Source organism: Vipera ursinii, assembly GCF_947247035.1.
Source record: "Vipera ursinii genome assembly, chromosome: 2".
In the NCBI taxonomy this organism is placed as follows: Eukaryota; Metazoa; Chordata; class Lepidosauria; order Squamata; family Viperidae; genus Vipera; species Vipera ursinii.
In genome coordinates, this window is record NC_139513.1 from 177,001,846 (window position 1) to 177,021,234 (window position 19,389).

General features: G+C 39.1%; 1 protein-coding gene across 3 annotated transcripts; it reads left to right on the top strand.

The window, feature by feature from the left end:
* Positions 1–577: 577 nt before the first annotated feature.
* On the top strand, positions 578–16,424 carry RAD23A (RAD23 homolog A, nucleotide excision repair protein). 3 transcript variants are annotated; one of them, XM_083351838.1, is made up of 10 exons: positions 611–803; positions 3,699–3,740; positions 4,137–4,298; positions 4,607–4,785; positions 5,236–5,270; positions 7,147–7,274; positions 8,798–8,873; positions 9,102–9,232; positions 10,200–10,364; positions 13,298–16,424. In XM_083351838.1, exons 1-10 carry the CDS (start codon positions 732–734, stop codon positions 13,409–13,411), a joined length of 1,104 nt encoding a protein of 367 aa, XP_083207964.1. In that variant the 5' UTR covers positions 611–731; the 3' UTR covers positions 13,412–16,424. The 3 variants fall into 3 exon arrangements, with proteins under 3 accessions (XP_083207965.1, XP_083207964.1, XP_083207963.1); XM_083351837.1 differs by having other exon boundaries at positions 612–803; positions 5,215–5,270; XM_083351839.1 differs by lacking the exon at positions 3,699–3,740 and having other exon boundaries at positions 578–803; positions 5,215–5,270.
* Positions 16,425–19,389: the final 2,965 nt, after the last annotated feature.

The window sequence follows — 19,389 nt, forward strand, 5'->3', positions numbered from 1 at the left end:
CTTGGTCAGGTCAGTAAATTTATAAAATTACACCACCTTTTAGCCCTTTTTTTTCCTCGTGGGATGGCTATCTCCAGGAGATTGGAGTGGGACGTAGGCAAGCTAGCTGCAAGACTTCAATTGCAAATTTGCGGACAAGTTGACCACAATAGTTTGATATTTTAGTACAATCTTGTCTATACAAGCAAAAGCTCTGTTTTGAGCAAGAGTCGGAAAGTTCTGGTTACGTAGCTGATCTTAATTTATGTGGTATTTAGGGGTCGTCTATTAAGTTAGTATTTGGAAATATGCCCTGGATCGGCTGATATCTAGCAAAACAAAAATCAGCGTCGTCCCCATCCCCCCCCAAAAAAAACAACAAAACCCCCGAGTCTGCTCTATCTTCCGCTTCACCAACTACCGTTCCTCTCCCTTCTAACTAAAGCGTCAGTCGAAAGCCACCGATCCGCACACCACCCCCTCCGGGAGCTGCACTCCGCGGAAAACAATCCCAAGACAAACCGGAAGCCAAGCAATGTGACGAAGCGGCCCGTAGATGCTGTCTCTATGGTGAAAGTTTCTTTCCTGTCTCTCATCACGTGGGAAGGGTCAGGCTGGGAGCGGAAGCGGCGCGAAGTGCGCGTAAAATGGCGGCGTCGTGAAGTTGCATGTTGTGGGGGGCCCTCCGCTGAGTCCGTTGGCAGGAACCGCCAGTTTTCGCCGCAGCCCCCCTCCCCCGCCCAGCTCTCGCCATGGCGGTGACGGTCACCCTGAAGACTCTGCAGCAGCAGACGTTCAAGATCCGAATGGAGCCTGACGAGACGGTGAGGGGCGGCGGGTCTTTGGTCTTCTCCCCTTCCGGCCCTCCTCCCGTGTGTAGTCTGTGCGTGGCTTTCCTCGTTAGGCGTCCTCCTCCACACCCCTCGGAAATAATCTCTGAACTAGCGTTTCTTGCTTCTCAGTGAATTTCGCTCCCGGTGTTTCATTTGGGAGGGCATTTATATCGCCCTGCTCTACTTTCCCAGATGTGGAATCTGCCTCTAATCTGGCTTCTCCTGATGTCGCTCTTTTAAAACAACATAATCAGCCGGGCATATAAGGAAAGTAGCGATTCCGTTTCTCCCTTTTAATAACTTGGTATTATAATTCGCTGTTGAGTTTCTGTAGTTCGAGGCTGCTGAGCTGGTATTTAACAATCCTGCTTTTTCTTCATTTCCTCTTGAAGTAAGAGCTAGCCGTTGTTCCGGTTTTCAGGTGGCTTCCTTACACGAATGAGCCAGACACGCTGTTCCATTGTTTTCTGACGTAGTATGATATTTAGCCTTCATTTCTAATCCTGAAATGAAATGATATGTTGTCTGCGGGTTATATATACTACTCATGCTATCCTTTTTGGGGAGGAATGTATTATGCAAAGTGCCAGGAAGCACTACATACAGTATTAATAACCAAGATACTAGAAAAAAGTCTAACCGAGATAATTATACCCCTCCTTACTATCCTTCTTTTCACTATGCCCATATATTTTCTATTTTTTAATATTCTCTTTTTTCGTTTTTGAGAGTCCTTAATTTCCATCCAACCACACCTTTCTTGATATCCCTCTTTCCTAAAACCATTCATGTTTCCATTCTACTTAGTATCGTTTTGGAGGTCTCCCATACAAAGTGTATGAGGTTTCTGGGACGGCAGCATTCCTATTTATCAACTTTTCTTCAGTTGCAAAAACAGTATTACAATGAATCCTGTGCCTTTCTTTTCTGACTTTTTTGTTGCAGCATTATAGTGATTTGTCAGATTTAAACCTATTTTAATGAAATGATGTTGAAATGACTCCAGATATTAAAACAATATATATAAGAAAATAATTTGTTATTTGGTGGGGTGGTAAGGGATCATTTTATCAGTGGTGGGAAACTGATTCAAATGCCTCATTTGCTTCACTCTTGTGCATCAGGAGTCATTATGACTTTTTTTTAGTAAATACAATGCTTTGAGCTACAAAACAATGGTTGAAGTGGGCGGGAGTTTGTACTCTAAGTACCTTTTAGTCCTTAAAATTCAATGATTATGTGAAGCATCTGCTGTTGCAAATGAGCAAATTTCTAGTTTGTTCTTAATTATCTCTTTGCATTCAAGTTATAAAACTGTTGTAAAACTTGAATATATATCTGTGTCTGTGTGAAATGTGACATTCTTTTCATTTGGATGCTTTTGCTGTAAGAGCACCTATTTCAGTTTAATTTTTGGTCACTGCTGCACAAGAGTCCTGTCAGCATAAGGAATTTTAAAAGTTAGAACACATAGGAGAGATAACAGGTATATTAGCTCAGAGCTTCCATATTGTCATCTTCACATTTTACTAGTTTTTAACAACACCAAGAACTTCCACATATTAACTGTTTTCAGTCTAACTTTTTGAAAAGAGAAGTCCTCTTTAGGACTTAAGTACATTAGGCTTACATCTGTGTATGTATACAAGGATTTCTGCACCTCAGTGAACTGATCAGTAAAATTAGAATATGCCCAAAACATTATAGACTAGTCATAAATGCTAATCCCCAACAATATGGCCCTGCAAGATTTAAAACTGGGAGTTCACACTTTGAGTATGTAAGTAGACAGACTGTTATTATTAGAAGAAGGGTACTACTTTAAAGCCTTATTTTAAAGAGTTTTTAAATTCAAGATTATAATGCTTGAATTATCTACCATTGCTCATAGTCTTTCAGTTTTGCAGCAGAGAGTGTATTCATGATGAATACTACATTTGATGAACAACCCTCCAGGTCCTTTAGCATCACAGCAAATGAAATTTGTACAGAGTTCAATTGTGTGGAAGAATAGTAGTATGTGACACTTCTCAATATCCCATTAAGTAATTCAATAACTGGAGAGTTCTCCTTTGTGTAAGTGGGAGGTGTTTCTGTGTAATGACCTGATTAATCTGAAGTAACAGAAATAACTGTACACTTTGAATCTCTATTTTTCAGTATGTCTCAGAAAAATGGTGTAATAAAATTTAGTCTTTGTTCCATTTAACAGTACTTGTATTAGGTGAAAAATTTACCTACCATAATCTGGAGCTTTCCAGATATTTTGGAAATTGATCATGCTTATTAGGGGTTCCAAGAGTTGGGTCAACACATTTGAAAAAAAAAACATTAAGTTAAGGTAAGACTGCTTTGGCCTCATCTTTCATCCTTTTGGGAATTGGAACAGTGAAGAAAACAATTATTAATATTCCATATAACCTAGCAGGATAATGCAACATAACTATTATTCCACATTCTTCAGCAACATTTTCCTATTTGGAACAAAAACTATTTACTTCTGTTATATTTATTATTAAATTTATATGCTATCCATCTCATTAATAAGGCAAGTCTTCACCTTTTCACCTTTTATTGGTTTTTGTGGTCAAAATAGTTTGCAGAATCCAATCTGGGTTGGTCATCTGTACTGGAGCCTCCATCCTCGGGGAGCTTCTCTCTAGCAGTTCCCTGAAGATGGGCCCCAGCATGAATCCAAAAGCTCAGAAGACAAAACTTCCCTGGTCCCGGGTGACCGACCCTGAATGGATCCTGCAACATTATCCTGCAACGTATATTCACCTTCATTTGTGACAAAATAATTTCTTTGCCCAGATTATTGAGTACTATATTTCAACAAAGGAGAATACTGCTTGTTAGAAGACAGTTCTCAGGTCTTTTGCATAGGAAGGAATGAACATAATTTCGAGAGAACAGTGCCTAGCCAATGTAAGTAGGGCTTTTGGGTTGCAGAAGTAAAATAAAAACATTAATTCCATATATCCTTGTCTTTGGTTTGGAGATGGGGAGTGATGGGGTGTCAAGACAATAGGATCATCTTTCCTAACAATTTATAGAAACCATTCCCATTCTTAATCAATAGGAATGGATTCTCAACGAGCATTAGTTATAGTGATGTGTCATTTAAAGTTCTTGCACTCAGGCCATTTCTCATTCTCTACCCCTGAATGCATCACCCACTCTTTGCATTCAGCAGCTTCTCCGTGCCGCATTGTTCCATCTGGCACTTGCATCTATAGTTCAACACTGTTGGGATAGAAAGAATTGGCCTTTAAGTATTCAGTACAAGGTGGATGGTGGAGCCAGCTTGGTCTTGACCCACAGGTCCGAGTACTTAAGGAGAAGATTGAGGCTGAAAAGGGCAAGGAAGCTTTCCCCGTGTCAGGCCAGAAGCTTATATATGCTGGCAAGATCCTGAGTGATGATGTCCCCATCAAGGAATACAAGATTGATGAGAAGAACTTCGTAGTGGTGATGGTCACCAAGGTATGGTTGAGCATCTCCTTTGCTTCATGATAATGATTTTCTTGTTTCAAAGGGCTACTGTGTTTCAGCAGTTCCCCTTTGTATGAGTAGTGATAAAATCATTTTTATTAGGAAATGGGGTACTGGTACTAGTCTGTTAGGTACTTCAGTAATGGGGGTGGGTAGTCAAAAGATACTATAGATACTGCTTTCCGTACTAATCAGTACATGAGTAGTTTTTTGGGCTCACCCTTCTTGATGATATAGCAATTTAGAGTGGAAGAGCTTCACCTCCTTACCTGAGACACTCCTTTTGGCTTTCTGTTAAGAACAAAACAGGCTCAGGAGCTCCTGTTTCTTCACCCACTGATGCAGCACCCACCTCAGAACCCACACCATCTTCTGGGCCTACAGCAGCTACCGTTTCACCCCTTCAAGCATCCCCATCAAGTGAGGAAAAGCCTCCTGAAGAGTCAGTGACTGTTTCTCCCCTGGAATCTACAGTTGGGTAAGTTTGGCTTATCTTACCCTCCCACAACTCTTTAATAGCTTAGTAAGTAATTTTAGAATGATTTTTCAGAATGAAAGAATAGTTCTGAAAATTCAGTATTATTTCTACTTCATATGTTTTGGAAAGTCCCTGTGCTAATTGTTGGCTCCTAACCTAGTCACTAGGATTTGCTAGTTTCATCCTATCCCTTTTAAAGAAATCGCCTTGATCGTTGATGACTCCAGTTGTCAAAGGTAGATGTGGTCAAAATCTTTACACATAGCAGTTGTTGGCTGATTGTTGATCATAGCTGGGCATATAAGAGAGATTTTATTATTGGAGGGGAAATCAGCCATCCTTTTGCTTAAAATTACTTTTGGATTTTCAACTTTCTCGTCCAGTTATCTGGAAGGACGCAGCTACTATTTCTCTCTCTTAAATTTGCAGCTCTGTTCCCTCTTCAGGTAGCATGGGACGTGAAGATGATGCAGCTTCCACTTTAGGTAGGTGAATACTTTCCTTTGCTTATCAAAACCAATTTTTAACAGCTTAACTACAATTGGCTGTTTCGTGATTGTGGCTATGGTACCTCCTTTCTCAACTACTCAACTACCTCAACTAATTCTTACATCAGAGATTCATAGCTAGCTTCTTGAAAGAAAGAATTCAGTTTGAATATACTGCCCTCTGATGGCCATTGCTGGTTACATCTTTTCCCTTTAGCTCTAAAATTTGTGGTGTCTTGAGCCACTGTTACCTTTAACATGGATATTCAACAGGATTCCTGCCCCATTAGATTTTTTCTTTAAAACTGACATGTTGCAAAACAAGCAGCAGCCTAATTGCCTTTAATTAAAAAATGCCTATGGTTCTTAAATAGATCCCATATTTTTTTAAAAAAAATAAGATTAGCCTATTACTTTATTATGATGTCTGCCTACCTTTCTAGAAAATGGACCCTGACAGAGGTGGCAGGAAGTATCTTGCAGGAAGAAAGAACAGTAGTAGGTGATATTTGGATAAACTGATCCTTGTAACTGGTAGGGGTCCCTATGAAATCATTTTATGAGAATACCTACGTGTTCTCTAAATATCAAATGTGTTCATCAGCCTCCATGGAATAGAACATTCCCACCTTACTGCTATACCTGGATCTAGCAGACAGTAAATTAGTAGTATTCAGTTTTTGTCTTTTTTTAAGTAAAATGTTAGCAGCCGCAAGAGTTGTGTTGGGAGTTTCCCGACACTCCCATGTCACACCTTTGCTCCATGAGCTGCATTGGCTACCAGTTGTCTTCCGGGTGAGGTTCAAGGTGTTAGTAATGACCTACAAAGCCCTACATGGCATGGGTCCGGAATACCTTGAGGAGCACCTGCGGCCGGCGTCAACTTCCCTCCGCCCAGTACGCTCCCACAGAGAGGGCCTCCTCAGGGTGCCACCGGTCAAAGAATGCCGGATCTTTGGAACCATCTTCCGGTCGAGCTCCGGATGGCGCCCGATCTCCGCTCCTTCCGGCGCGATCTTAAAACCCATCTCTTTGAACAAGCTGGCCTGGCCTGATGGGACGGGGTTGGATTTTATAAATGGATTTTAACTGTTAATCTGTATTAATTTATTATGGGCACTGTTTAATTACTTTTTAATAATTTTTAATTTTTGTATCTTATTTTTATGTATTGCCCTGTTCACCGCCCTGAGTCCTTCGGGAGAAGGGCGGTATACAAATTAAATAAATAAATAAATAAATAAATAAATAAATAACTTAATCCCAGACTTTCTCCAGTTTTGAAATGCTAAAAGCTATTAATATAGATGAAGATCAGTGTGGATGAAATTTATTTCACTGTTGATCTGGCTCTTATTCCACACTCCAAGCATCAACAAATGATACTTTGGAAGTTTAATTCTCTTCATCCAGATTAAAATGCCTCGTGTGATTCACCTGCAATTCAGCCTACTTGCCTCTTGCTGGCTGTTATAGCCAGAGCAAAACATTGCATACAGCATTGGCTTTGGGAACTAAGAATTCTGAACTCCAGTCCTCTTTCTGCAAGTAAGCTGCCTGGTGATTAAAAGCCAGGAATCCTGATGATTGAACCTCCATCTCTGTGAAGCAGTGAAATCCAATGATTTATTAAGGATTTTTGTGGATGGGGAGAGACTGAAAACCTCCATTCTGCCTCTAGCTTTCAAAAATATTTGAGGACTTGATAATAGAGAGTTGATGCTTGTATTATTGTTCAATAATACAATAATGCAGACTTGCCTGTTTTTGCTTTTTGAAGGGGAGGGTGGGCTTTTGGATTTCTTTTAGCCAAAAAAAAAATAACAGCAGGCTTTCCCAATAATACAAAACTATCTTCTGTTTGTGTTTTCAGTTACTGGCTCAGAATACGAGACAATGCTGACTGAAATCATGTCAATGGGCTATGAGCGAGAGCGGGTAGTAGCAGCACTACGAGCAAGCTACAACAACCCACACCGAGCTGTGGAATATCTGCTGACGGTAAGGAGAACTTGTTGGATTTAGTCTACTCAGGAATTTATTCTCCTGAAATGCCTGGGAGGTTTCTTCATTTCTTCAAAGGAATTGTATTTTTTTCTATGCCAAACTCTTTTGGGTTTCCTTCCCCTCATTCCATTAGTCTACTATCTACTATCTCAAATAGACATAGCAACATTAGTTTTAACCATTTCAAGCAGATCCTCTTACAGTGTGATCAAATAAGAGGCTTCTGCTCTGCACAGGATGCTTGCTAGTGTGTGATTCAGGGGATAATCAAAATGCGCTGTCTGCCAAGGACTTGATTATCTAAACAGATATATGGCTTAGTTGGCCACTGGCTGGACAACAGGCTTGCATGAATGATAGGCATGTCTCAGAATAAATTGCTGTCAGGTAGGTAATCTTGAATTCTCTGGATATTTTAAAGTATACCTCTCACAAGCTTTAACAAGCATGACCAGGGGTCAGATGTAGAATTGTACCTCAAAACATCTGGAACAGGACTGCATATTGCTGTTTAACTCATTCATTATATCTGCATTTGTGGGATGATGTTTGCACACACAATAGAGTGAATCAATCTCTGTTTTTGTAAATCTATCTTCTGCCACATCTAACAGGAAGCTGAAGAAAGTTCTGTCACCTCAACTAATCTCCTGTGGTGATCTCAGTGAAAGTCACGTCTCACCAATACTGACTCTGTAGTTGCTGCTAAGGAAACAAATTTGAAAATGAATTTTGGAGATCTTTTGTCATACAGTATACAATATTGTGAGGCATTGAAGTGGATGACTAAGGCCTCCATGATAACTAATATCTCTGTGTAGTTAATGTCCCCTTGTGTACTTTTAACAGAAAATTGTTTTATGAATGTCTAATTCAGGGGTGTCAAACTACTGGCCCACGCGCCGGATGCATCATAGCAAAACTGCGCCCACCCCATTGCTGGCAATGGCAAAAAAAGTCACGATACATCGTGACACATCACGTGATGTTATGAGTTTTACACCCCTGGTCTAACTGAACATACTCAAGATGGAAAGGCAAAGTAAATCTTTTTATAGAACTGAATTCTAAACCTACATGAATCTATCTGGTCTTGTGGTCTTACATTCTTTGTTCAACATTCATACAGAAAAAAATAAGCCATCTAAGTCTTGAAAATTGAAATAGTTAAGAGTAAATGGAATTAACTGAATGGAGCACAAGAAGGTAGCTGTTAAGGAGCTATTTTTAGGGGAGAGAGAAAGGAAGAGAGATCTGAAAAATGAAAATGTTTTCTTTCTTTTCTCTGAAAGTTTTCCTGGTTTTGGAGCCAATAATAGAAACATTATTATAGTGTTAGTGAATTTTATACAGTTTCCACCCATGTCTGATTCTACAATTTAGAGAAGACTGCAGTCTCTGCCCTTGGTTGTAATTGTGTGCTCATGGCCAGTTTCCCAGCCACTCTAGAGTACTTTTCAATCAAACAGTCTGAGAATAGTTTTATAATTCTACTTTTTTTCTTTTTTACTTTGCAGGGCATACCAGGTAGTTCAGAACCCGAGAGAGCTCCTATCCAGGAGAGCCAGCCTCAAGATCAACCTGCACCAGAAGGTAAATTATCTTTTTCTCTTGCCCACATAGAACATTTTCTGAGTAGAAATTCTAATTAGTACATATAAGGATACTCAGGCAGTTGGTGTGGTGGAGAATAGCTGTTCATTCTAGAAGGCAGAGTGGCTCATTCCTTTGTGCACATTCCTCAAATACATTCTAATCCTTTCTCCCTGTTTGCTGTCATTGTGGTTGAATGCATGGCATTAATACTCCTTGGACCTACAGGAGAGAACCCTCTGGAATTTCTGCGAGATCAGCCCCAGTTTCAGAATATGAGGCAGGTGATACAGCAGAATCCAGCTTTGCTCCCAGCTTTACTGCAGCAGTTAGGCCAAGAGAACCCTCAGCTGCTCCAGGTAATTTTCTTTGGGCTTTCTTTGTTTTCCTCTTCCTGGCAACATTGCAGCAAATGTAAGCTATTGTGGAAGGAAATTCTAGTTTTTGGAGGATCCCACAGAAGTCTCTTTGATTCTCAGTGGGGAGGAGGGGGTAATCACAATAATCTAAGAGACAAAGCAAGTCATGGATTCCTGCTTCGTCTGGTAAACAGTGCCACATGTTTAGCTATGTTCTCAATTCTTCTCGTGACTTTGATTATGAGAATTATACCCTATGTTGAGATGGATGTTTGGTTTTGGGAATCATTTCATTATGTTTTTTTCAATCTTGCCTCAGTTTCTTTCTTGTTCTGGAGATTTGTCTATAGTTAGTCCTCGCTTATGACTACAGTTGGGGCCGGTAACTGTTGCTAAGTGAAATGGTTGTTAAGGGAGATATCATATGACTATCACATATTTACTCCCACTATGGTCATTAAGCTAATCACCCCAGTCATTATGTGACACATCACATGACTGACTTGTTTCTCCATTGACTCTGCTTATTGAAGCTGGCTTACAGTGTGCAAATGGCAACCACAAGTTTATGCTACAGTCATAAGTACAAGGACCAGTCATAAACTTCCTTTTCCTGTGCCATTGTCAATTTGAACAGTCACTAAATAAGGCAATTAAACAAGGATTGTCTTGCTGGTCACTGAATCAGCACATTTACATAGCTTTTAATTATATATGGGTAACTTGAAAAGCAGATCCAAGTTCATGACACTTGAGAAAACAGAGGGATAAGAATGGGAATAGCAGATGGAGGAAGATAGATCCACAGGGCATGTATTCCTGTGTGGTCCCTTCAGCTGTTCTACCAAACTACCAGCATTGGAAATAATGATGTGGGTGTGTTACATCAGCAGGAACTATATGTTGTGCCAGTTGCACAGATGTACATGCAGAGTGTTTGGTAACGATGAGCATTCTTCCTTCGCAGCAAATTAGTCAGCATCAGGAGCAATTCATTCAGATGCTCAACGAACCTCTGGGTGAAATGGCTGACATCGCAGACATTGAGGGAGAGATGGGTGCTATTGGGGAAGAAGCTCCCCAGATGAACTACATCCAAGTTACGCCTCAGGAAAAAGAAGCCATAGAAAGGGTAAATGTTTTGAACTAGGGAAGAAGGGACAGTGGCAAAGAAAGAAGGACCTCAGAGTATTTGTGGTCTTTCTCAGCTTGAATTTTTCAGTAGGGGGTTTGCTTCTAAGAATTTCCTTCTTGACATATGGAACAATTTAATGAAGGCATGTATAGCTAATTTGGGGTTGAAGGTTTACCTGAACATGTCAATGGCATGCTAGGATTGCACTAAAAAAATAGTTAAAAAAACCTAAAAAACAATTTGAAATCAAATGTAGCTGATACTATTCTTACATCATGCATTTAACAATTTTATTCTTCAGTCACATTAAAATTACAACTTGGTTGCAATTTTTAGAGATCTTTATGAATCGTTCCTAGACTCAAGGCATGGACTTCTGCCGTAGCAGCTAAAATAGTGATAATTCTTTCTGTTCTTTGGAGCAGGGCTTTTCAACCAGTGGTATGTGTACCACCTGTGGTACTTTGTCATGTGGCAGGTGGTAGTGACTGCTAGCCAAGTGTTGCAGGGGAGGGGAATGAGCGGAAGGAAGCCAAGCCTGAGGAAGAGGCAGCTGCAACTGCAGGACTATCTGGGCTCTGCAGAAGCCCCAGGAGCCAGCAGGGCTCCAGCTGATTGGTGCTTCTGGAAGCAGCAGGGAGTTGGAGGTGAACTGAAGAAAAAGGTGGGGAGCAGAGGAGAGGCTATAAAAGGAGGTGGTTTGGGCAGGAAAGGGGAAAAAAAAGACAACAGAGAAAGAGAAGAAGAGGTCAGCCGGCAGGGAGGAAACAGGGACAGAGAAGCAGCAGCTGTTGCTGGAAGAAAAGGTCCCTTGGTTCATCTCCAGCCAGGAGAATGCAAACAGCGCTGATGAAATGAAAAGCCAGCATGTCAGAAAGGAGGTGGGTTTATTTAGTTCTGGATCAGCTGGCAGCTTGATTGGGTTATCATAAGGATTTTTTATAGCGTTTTGTAATTCAGAGGCTCCTTTGTGTGCTTTAGTTATTGGAATATTTTACTCTGTATTTTAGGCTAGCTGTAGGTTTAATCCCTTTAAACAAATGTAATTAGTTTTACCCCCTTATCTTGAGTCTGTCTATGGCTTTTAGAAAGTTTTCTTTGAAGTTAAACAGGTTTAATTTTAAAACTAAAGCTTTTCACAATTGCGGGAGCCTTTCAGTTTGGGTTACAACATTGTGGCACGTGACACCCCTGAGGCAAAGAAAAAAACAACAACCAGAGTTTATGTGTTTATTTTGTGAGCCTTTCTTGCTTTGCACTTGATTCCTGTGTCTTTAAGGGTACAGGGAAGGGATTGGTGTGTGTGTGTGTGTGTGCATTCTTATTACACTGTGGAAGGAGAGCTAAGAAGGGCCGACCAGCTAGCTCAGGGGTTTACAAACTTAGCAACTTTTAAGACCTGTGGACTTCAACTCCCAGAATTCCTCATCCAGCCATGATGGCTGAGGAGTTTTGGGAGTTGAAGTCCACAAGTCTTAAAACTGCCAAGTTTGAAGACCCCTGACCTAGCTTGTAGTGGTGCATATTAATAAACATGGATAAATTCATTGTACATTTGTCAGTGCAAAGGGAAAGTGATTCAGCAAAGGAACAGGCACCAAAGAAATTAAAACTGGTACTTTTTTACTTTTTTCCTACAGTTTGTAATATTTTATTAGATTATAGAATAAAATACAAAGCAAATATGACACAGTGGGGAGGAAAAAGGGGAAAGTGAGGGGGAGAAGAGAAAAAGAACTGACTTCCTCTGTTGCAGTACAAAGAAGCATTAAAATTGAACCTCAACTTTTTACTTTTCCATAATATTATAAACTAGCCATTTCTATAACAACAAATGTATCTAATCAGTAAAAGCCCAAATCCCCCCCCTTTTTTTTAGTCATCAAGTTTTTGACACCTTGCTAAGCATTGGTGGTACTCAAATATTGTCATGTCCTAAAAGTGGTACAATCTGTGATAAGGTTGAAAAGCCCTGCTTTAGAGAAACGTTAGTCCAACCAGTACAGAAGGAATTGACCTTGCAATAGTACTATGGATTTTGGTCAGCTTTAAAGTCCAATCACCTTCTGTCATGGAGTATGAACTAGATTCGGATGATAATGACGGCGAGAATCAACTGTGTGGAATAGTCTGATTGGAATGTGAGCTCTGAAATTGCAATGCTATTGTTTTTTATTCTTATTTTTCTCTAAGACAAACACTTTGAAATAGGCGTTTTGATCCTGCTTTTTTCCTCTAGTGGAGATACTTCCAGATCTATAATAGTTCAGTTGGATGGAGAAGGCTACATGTCAGAATACTACATAATCATTTGCAACATCAAGAAAAGCTTGTTTATACTTAAAGTGCATTATTAAAATTAACATTCTGTTTTGCATAAATATGACTAATTGCATATATTTATGTTCTGTTCTGAAACCACTATTAGATTCTTCTTGGATTTGGAGGGATTTTTTTTGGAAAGAAGCTATTCCTACTGGCATGAGGAGAATTGGATAAATGGGATTAAGCTAGCATGGCAAGAGATGAAAAATCAGCTCGTTAAACCTTTCTCATTTTCAAAAGAACTTTAAAACAAAAGAAAAATATGTGACGTGTACAAAATGCATGAGACCCTGAGATTTGTATTAAGCCTATAAATGATAATTTACATTCTTCCATTGTGTCTTTTTAAAGAGAAATATTGTGGAATGCTCTTTGCCCCTTCCTAGGGCAGAGTTACAAAAAAGCAGGCAGTCACAAATTAATGGTATTTATGTAGAATTTCAAAAGGCAATTATGTCATTTTTTTATTTCAATATGCTATAGTAAAATTACTGACAATTGGTTACTTGCTGAAAAACTGGATTGTTGCCATAAGTAACTTCTAATATTTTCTTTCTTTTTTTAACTTCCCCATTCCCCCTCTCCCTTCTTCTCCCCTCTCTCAGTTAAAGGCCCTGGGCTTTCCTGAGAGTCTGGTGATCCAGGCATATTTTGCTTGTGAGAAGAATGAAAATCTGGCAGCCAACTTCCTGCTGAGTCAGAACTTTGATGACGAGTGATAAAGAAAAAGTTTTATATAAAATTCTCTATATAAATATTCGTTTATTTAAAGGGGCACTACTGGGCTTGGGTGGTGGTATGATTTGAGAATGTTCCCGGTGAATTGCTGGCTAGAGGAAAATACTCTATCTTGGAAATGGGGCAGTTGGGGAAAAAGCAGAACAAATGGACCTTCTGATTTCTTCTCAAAAACAAAGGCTGCATTTGAGCCCAGCTGCATCTTACAACAGTCCTTAGACTGACAAGGTATTTAGGGAAAGATTGACACAGCAGATGGGTGCTGTTGGATCTTCTCCCATCTTACCTGATTGCATGTGTGCAGACAAATTGCTCTTTTGTTTGCAAATCTATCCCCTTCATGTCAGTGCACATTGCTACAATCCTGAACTTTGTGCCCATCAATTAATTCTCTTGCTGGTACTCTCCCCTTTGCATTCCTTCAATGCTGTTTTGAAATCAGTTTAGTTGTCCATCCCCATTCAAAAGGGTGGCTTGTGTTAGGTGAGTGATATGCCTTCTGACGATCTGTTTGACATTTGTTCCTGTGCTGGAGAGGCGATGCCAGAGTTATGGAATATCTTGTAATTTTGTGCACAAAATCTCATTTTTTTCTATCCTGTCATCGTCCAGTAAGGCAACTACCCACCTTTCTCTATGGTTTTCTGACACTGCTCTTAAAATCATTCCCAAAGAATATCAAGGGAACAGTTTCCCTATACTCATCCAACTTCAAACACCAATGGTTTCTTTTATTTTTTCTTTGTTCTTTCTCTTTTTAGTGGCATCTCATGATTTTAGCCTGTTCTGCAGACATCTGGCTTTGAAGTGTAGCTCCTGGGGATTGACTATGTGACATCCATGTATAGTTTTATTACCCATCATTTTACTATTAGGATTTGGAGCCACAAAATTTAATATAATAGCAAAAAATAAATAAATAGGATTTTACAAACCCCTGTAATAACTTGGCATTTTGAGGTAGCTTGAAACACATGCTCATTGTTTTCTCTATTTTCTGTGTTGTGTGAATTTTAAAGAAATTTTTTTCTAGTCTGATTTTACTTGTTCAAAATATTTTTCATCTAAAGATTCCCCAAAAGAGAATCCATTAATAATTGAGAATATTTTTAGTTTTGAAAAATGATCAAATTGACATTTTCCTGAATATTTTAATAGAAAAATATGTAAAGAAGGATCTTATTTTAGTTACACCTTTGAAACTGGAAGTGAGCTGACTTCTGATAAAAAAATTCTTGGTATCTAGGGAAATTGGCTTTAAATACATAGATCGTAGATATAAAATTATAGATTCTTTTTTTTTTAGTTTAGATCATCTTTCATTTTTTTGTGGGAATGTTGGTTGAAGCTGTTTCTGGTTTGAACATCAATAAACCTGTCAGTTATCACATGTTAAATCCCCAGCTTCCTTTGATAAACTAAGCTGCCTTTCCTCACTATCCCTGTAAGAAGCCTGGAAATCCCATTCTTTCCTCAGCAGGTGCCCATTGCAAAAATAACCAGAGTATTGCCTCTATGCCTCCAATAATAAATTCTGAAGCCATACGTTACTGCTAATTTGTGTGACATTGTTGTATGACTATGACTGACAGTGCAATATATTGTTTATAAGTTTGATTTGATTTCAGGGCTGGTGGGCAGGCATGGAAGGAAATTAGAAATTTTACTAAGTTTGAAAAAATGTCCAGTGTTCTGAGTATTTTTCCCCAACCAGGTGCCCTCCATATGTCCTGGACTTCACTTATTTTAGCTAGGGATTCTAGAAGTTGAAGTTCAGCACATCTAGAGGGCACTGAAATTACTTAAGGCCTAAAAGGATATAGTCTATATTGTGTGAAAAGAAAGTTATCTTGACCGTGCTGGAATTAGACCAGTTCTGCTATATTGTTCACTGAATAATTGTTTTTGAATAGCATCCAACAAATTAGGCTATAACTTATGATTGCTATTTGAGGTGGAAATTTTACCTGATCGAAATTTTAGATAGCATCATGGTATCTTTGGGTACTAAAGAAATTTTAAAAGCTGCTTCTGACTTGATATTTGGCATGGAAAGAAATACTTTTTAAGTGGCAGTAAAAGGTGTCTGCATACATGCTTAACCTGAACTGCTTGCTCCAGACTCTTAATTTCCAGTTTTTTTATCAACAAGCAAGAACATTCATGCTGAATTATAGCTTTCTTCAAAGTAGATGGCTGAATATTGGGATGAGTTGATGAGAGTATGTTGCCCCAAAGTGTGATTTGAATGCTTTATTTGTGCCCGAGAGCCTGGGATTTAAGGGAGAGATTTCAGTAGTTTTCATTACTCCTTGTCCCTTTTCATGATGAACAAAAAAAAAAAACCCCACCTCCCCCCCAAAACAAACAAACAAACAAAACACCCCAGGATATAGTAAAATCAACAAACTGGAATGTACAACTAGCAAAATATGTAGATTGGCCTTATACAATCTGGTACTCTAGAACTGTTGGACCAGAACCCTCTAATCACCCAACCAGAGTGAGTATAGTGGATGGAAGTTACAAACTCAATACATCTGGTGTATACCACATTGGGGATTGCTGATGAGCTTAATAACTGAATGTTTGTTGCAAGTCCAAAATTTGATTTAAAAGAACATGTGCATACCAGCATGCAATGTTTTTGATACTGATCCTTGAGAAAGAAAAACCTGCTGCTGCCTATTTTGCTAAATTAGTTAGAAAGAACTGGAAGTGGAAGAATCTGAAAAACAAAATGAAAAAAAAAATGTTTTTGAAGAGTTCATTTGATAAACACTGGGTAAGAGATTTCCACCAAGGCTCTACATAAAGTGGGATAACGGAATGTTACAACTTCAGTTTGCAGGTTCTAATTGAGTGAAAATCCTGTTATGTCCTTCAACTTTAATTTTGGTCTAAATTGGCTTGGAGAGCTCTTTCTGACTCGGGTTGAAATGTTCTAGGCGCTGTGAACGAAGTGTAAAATAAAGAAGTTGTTGAGGCCGCTCAGTGGCAGTAGTGTGATGCTCCTTCAGTGAATGTGTCTGGTTCTTTATTTCTCAAGGGAATTGTTTGGATGATAAGAGTTCTCAGCAAAGCAATTATGTTTTGGAAACAACAAAATGGATTTCTGAAGTTACTAAAGGTATAATACAGAGTATGAAATTTGCACTTCTCTACAACTTTTTAAAGCAGTGGTGTCTTCATGGGTTGCGTGACTGCTTTTGAAGAGTTGAAAACAGGTGCAACTTTCACGATCTGTTTCCTCTGAAGCATTTGTTTGAAACAGCATTGCACTATTAGAAAGAGATTGACTAAGTAGGATGGAAATTAGTGGATTTTCACTCTACAGTTTGGCTGCTAACTTGCTAAAACTTGCATTGCTGCCTTAGAAAGGAAATTTGCAAAGCTTTGTGCAAGGGAAACTGAAGAATGAAGGATAGTGGTTTCACACATCATGCTAGGCTATGGTTTACTTAATTGTTTTAAGTAACTGCCCTCGCACAAAATCCTAAACCATGAGCCACAATTTACACACACAATAAATGGATTCACTTAATATCTTAATCCAAAGCTAGCCAACTCAATTATGGCTTAAGTGTCATCCCAGCTGCATTTATTGCCTTGAGTCATACAGGTAGTCGTTGACTTATGACCAGAACTGAAACCAGAATTCCCATCAGTAAGTGATGTCATTAAATGAGTTGTGCTTGATTTTCCTACCTTTTCTGCTGTTGTCATTAAGTGAATCACATTGTTGTTAAATAAATCCAGTTTCCCCATTGACTTTGCTTGTCAAAACCCCCTTGGGAAGATTCCAAATGGTGATCACATGTCCATGTGATGTCGCAGTCATAATAAATACATGCCAGTGCCCAAATTTTGATCAGGTGACTGCAGGGATGTTGTGACGGTTACATGTATCGGGACCAGTTGTAAGTTACTTTTCAGTGCTGTTGTCACTTCAAATAGTTGTAAATTGAGGATTACCTGTATAGTAGAATTAAGGCATTAATTTGTGTCCAATTTCTAGTAGCTGACAATTCTGTCTATCCAGAATTATAAAGTACTCGGCTCTTACTCTCTACAGACAGGAAGAAACAGCCTGGCTCATCTGATATAATGTTCCCTGCTTGGAGGCAATTTTTAATCACATTGGTGGTTATTTGCTACATAATGGCCTCTTTTGGTCAGCACCACCTGGGGCCTTTGCTCAACTATACAGAGATTGCTCTTATTAGACTCGATGCCTCTCTATTCTTACAGGCTTTTGATGTCCTGAGTATCTCATATGTAAAGCTGGCTCAGTAAAATGGGTGCTATCAGTGCCCAGAGAATTTTGGCTGGGAGCTAGATTCTCAAATTGGGTGACCTGTCCAAGCAAGATTATGATTAATGGCAGGTGTCTTCTGAATAAGTAATTCAAATCCAACTTGCTCATTTTTGCCTAGTGCCTGCTGATTGTAGCAAAGGGAGGAAGCATGTTTGCATTTGTATGGGCAAACATACAAATTTATCAGCTGTCTTTTGGCTGCTTCTTCCCAAATTGGCTAATTACATGAGATTAATGCTTAGAAGCAGCGCTTCTCTCTCTTCTAGCACCATCTGCTCTCCTGTATGAGGCCTATTATTATTTGCCAATGTCTGGATTCTGTTTTGTAGGTTTGACCCTGACTCTAGGAATAAGTACCGTCTACACCGGTGATGGCAAACCTTTTAGAAACCAAGTGCCCAAACTGCAATCCAAAACCCAATTACGTATCGTTGGGTGCCGGGTGGGCATGGCCCATTGGGTGGGCGTGGCTGTAGTGGTAACGGCAGACTGGGTGGGACTAAAAATTAAATCAATTCCAATGAGATTTTTTCCCCCATGAGAAGTTGAAATTGATTGATTGAACCTTTTTTTTTTTGCACACAGCAGCAGAGGCCTAAAGTGAAAAGGTTTTATAAAACCAGCTGAAGGCCTAGGACTGGGGTGATGGCACGTGTGCCCACAGAGAGGGCTCTACTTGCCACCTGTGCCATGTGTGCCATAGGTTCGCCACCACGGGTCTACACTGAAAGAAAGGCAAAGGCTTTGCTGAGAGGTTCAAATGGAAGGAATTGTTTATGGGAAAGGATATAATGTAGGAATGTATTTTTTTAAAAGTGCTGTTGGTTTTCAAAGTTGTAAATCTGCAAAATGCTCATAGCACTTAAACAATGAAACTACTACAATGCTTGACTATTTTTGTCTCCAACATGCTTCTTCAGTCTTACCTGTTTTCCTTGTATTGCTTTGCCTATTATGGAGAAGTTTTTTCCTCCAATAATTTTATGTAGGAGTGATCCAAATATGAAAGTTGAACAAATTCGTATGAAATGCTTTTGAAAAAATAGTTAGATTGTGACTTTTTAGGGATAACTTGTTAGATGGTGGACAATATCCAGAGCTTAGATTTAATCCATTATTCAAGTTATAAAATTAAAACCATATCTTTCAATAATTCATTGTAATGGGGCATAGGTAAAGAATACAAGCAGGTCGAGTGCTAAGTTGTTAATATCTGTTCTATTTAAGAACATTTGCTGATAACAAGCTGTTTGAACTAGAATATAAAAAAACCTCATAGGCAAAATTGATGGGTATGGTGAAATCATCAAATGTCCTAAAAGTGTTTCTTTTCCTTACCATGTGAAATTAGCATAGATATAATTTAAAATAATTATCTGAAGCATAATCACATTAAGATTCCCAGATGCTGCATAATTAATTTAAAATCATTGCCTGCTGAGAGTGAGATACATTAATGGCATGTGTCATCTTGCACTAATACTATCATTCTTTACCTGTAAGATTCCTTGCCCTGTTTGGTGTTTTGTTGATAGATTTGATGCTGATGATTTGGGAGTTGTGTAGCTAACTACACAACCACGGCATTCCAAATTGGGGAAAGCTGATTTAGGACATGGAGCCCTAATTTATCATTGAGGT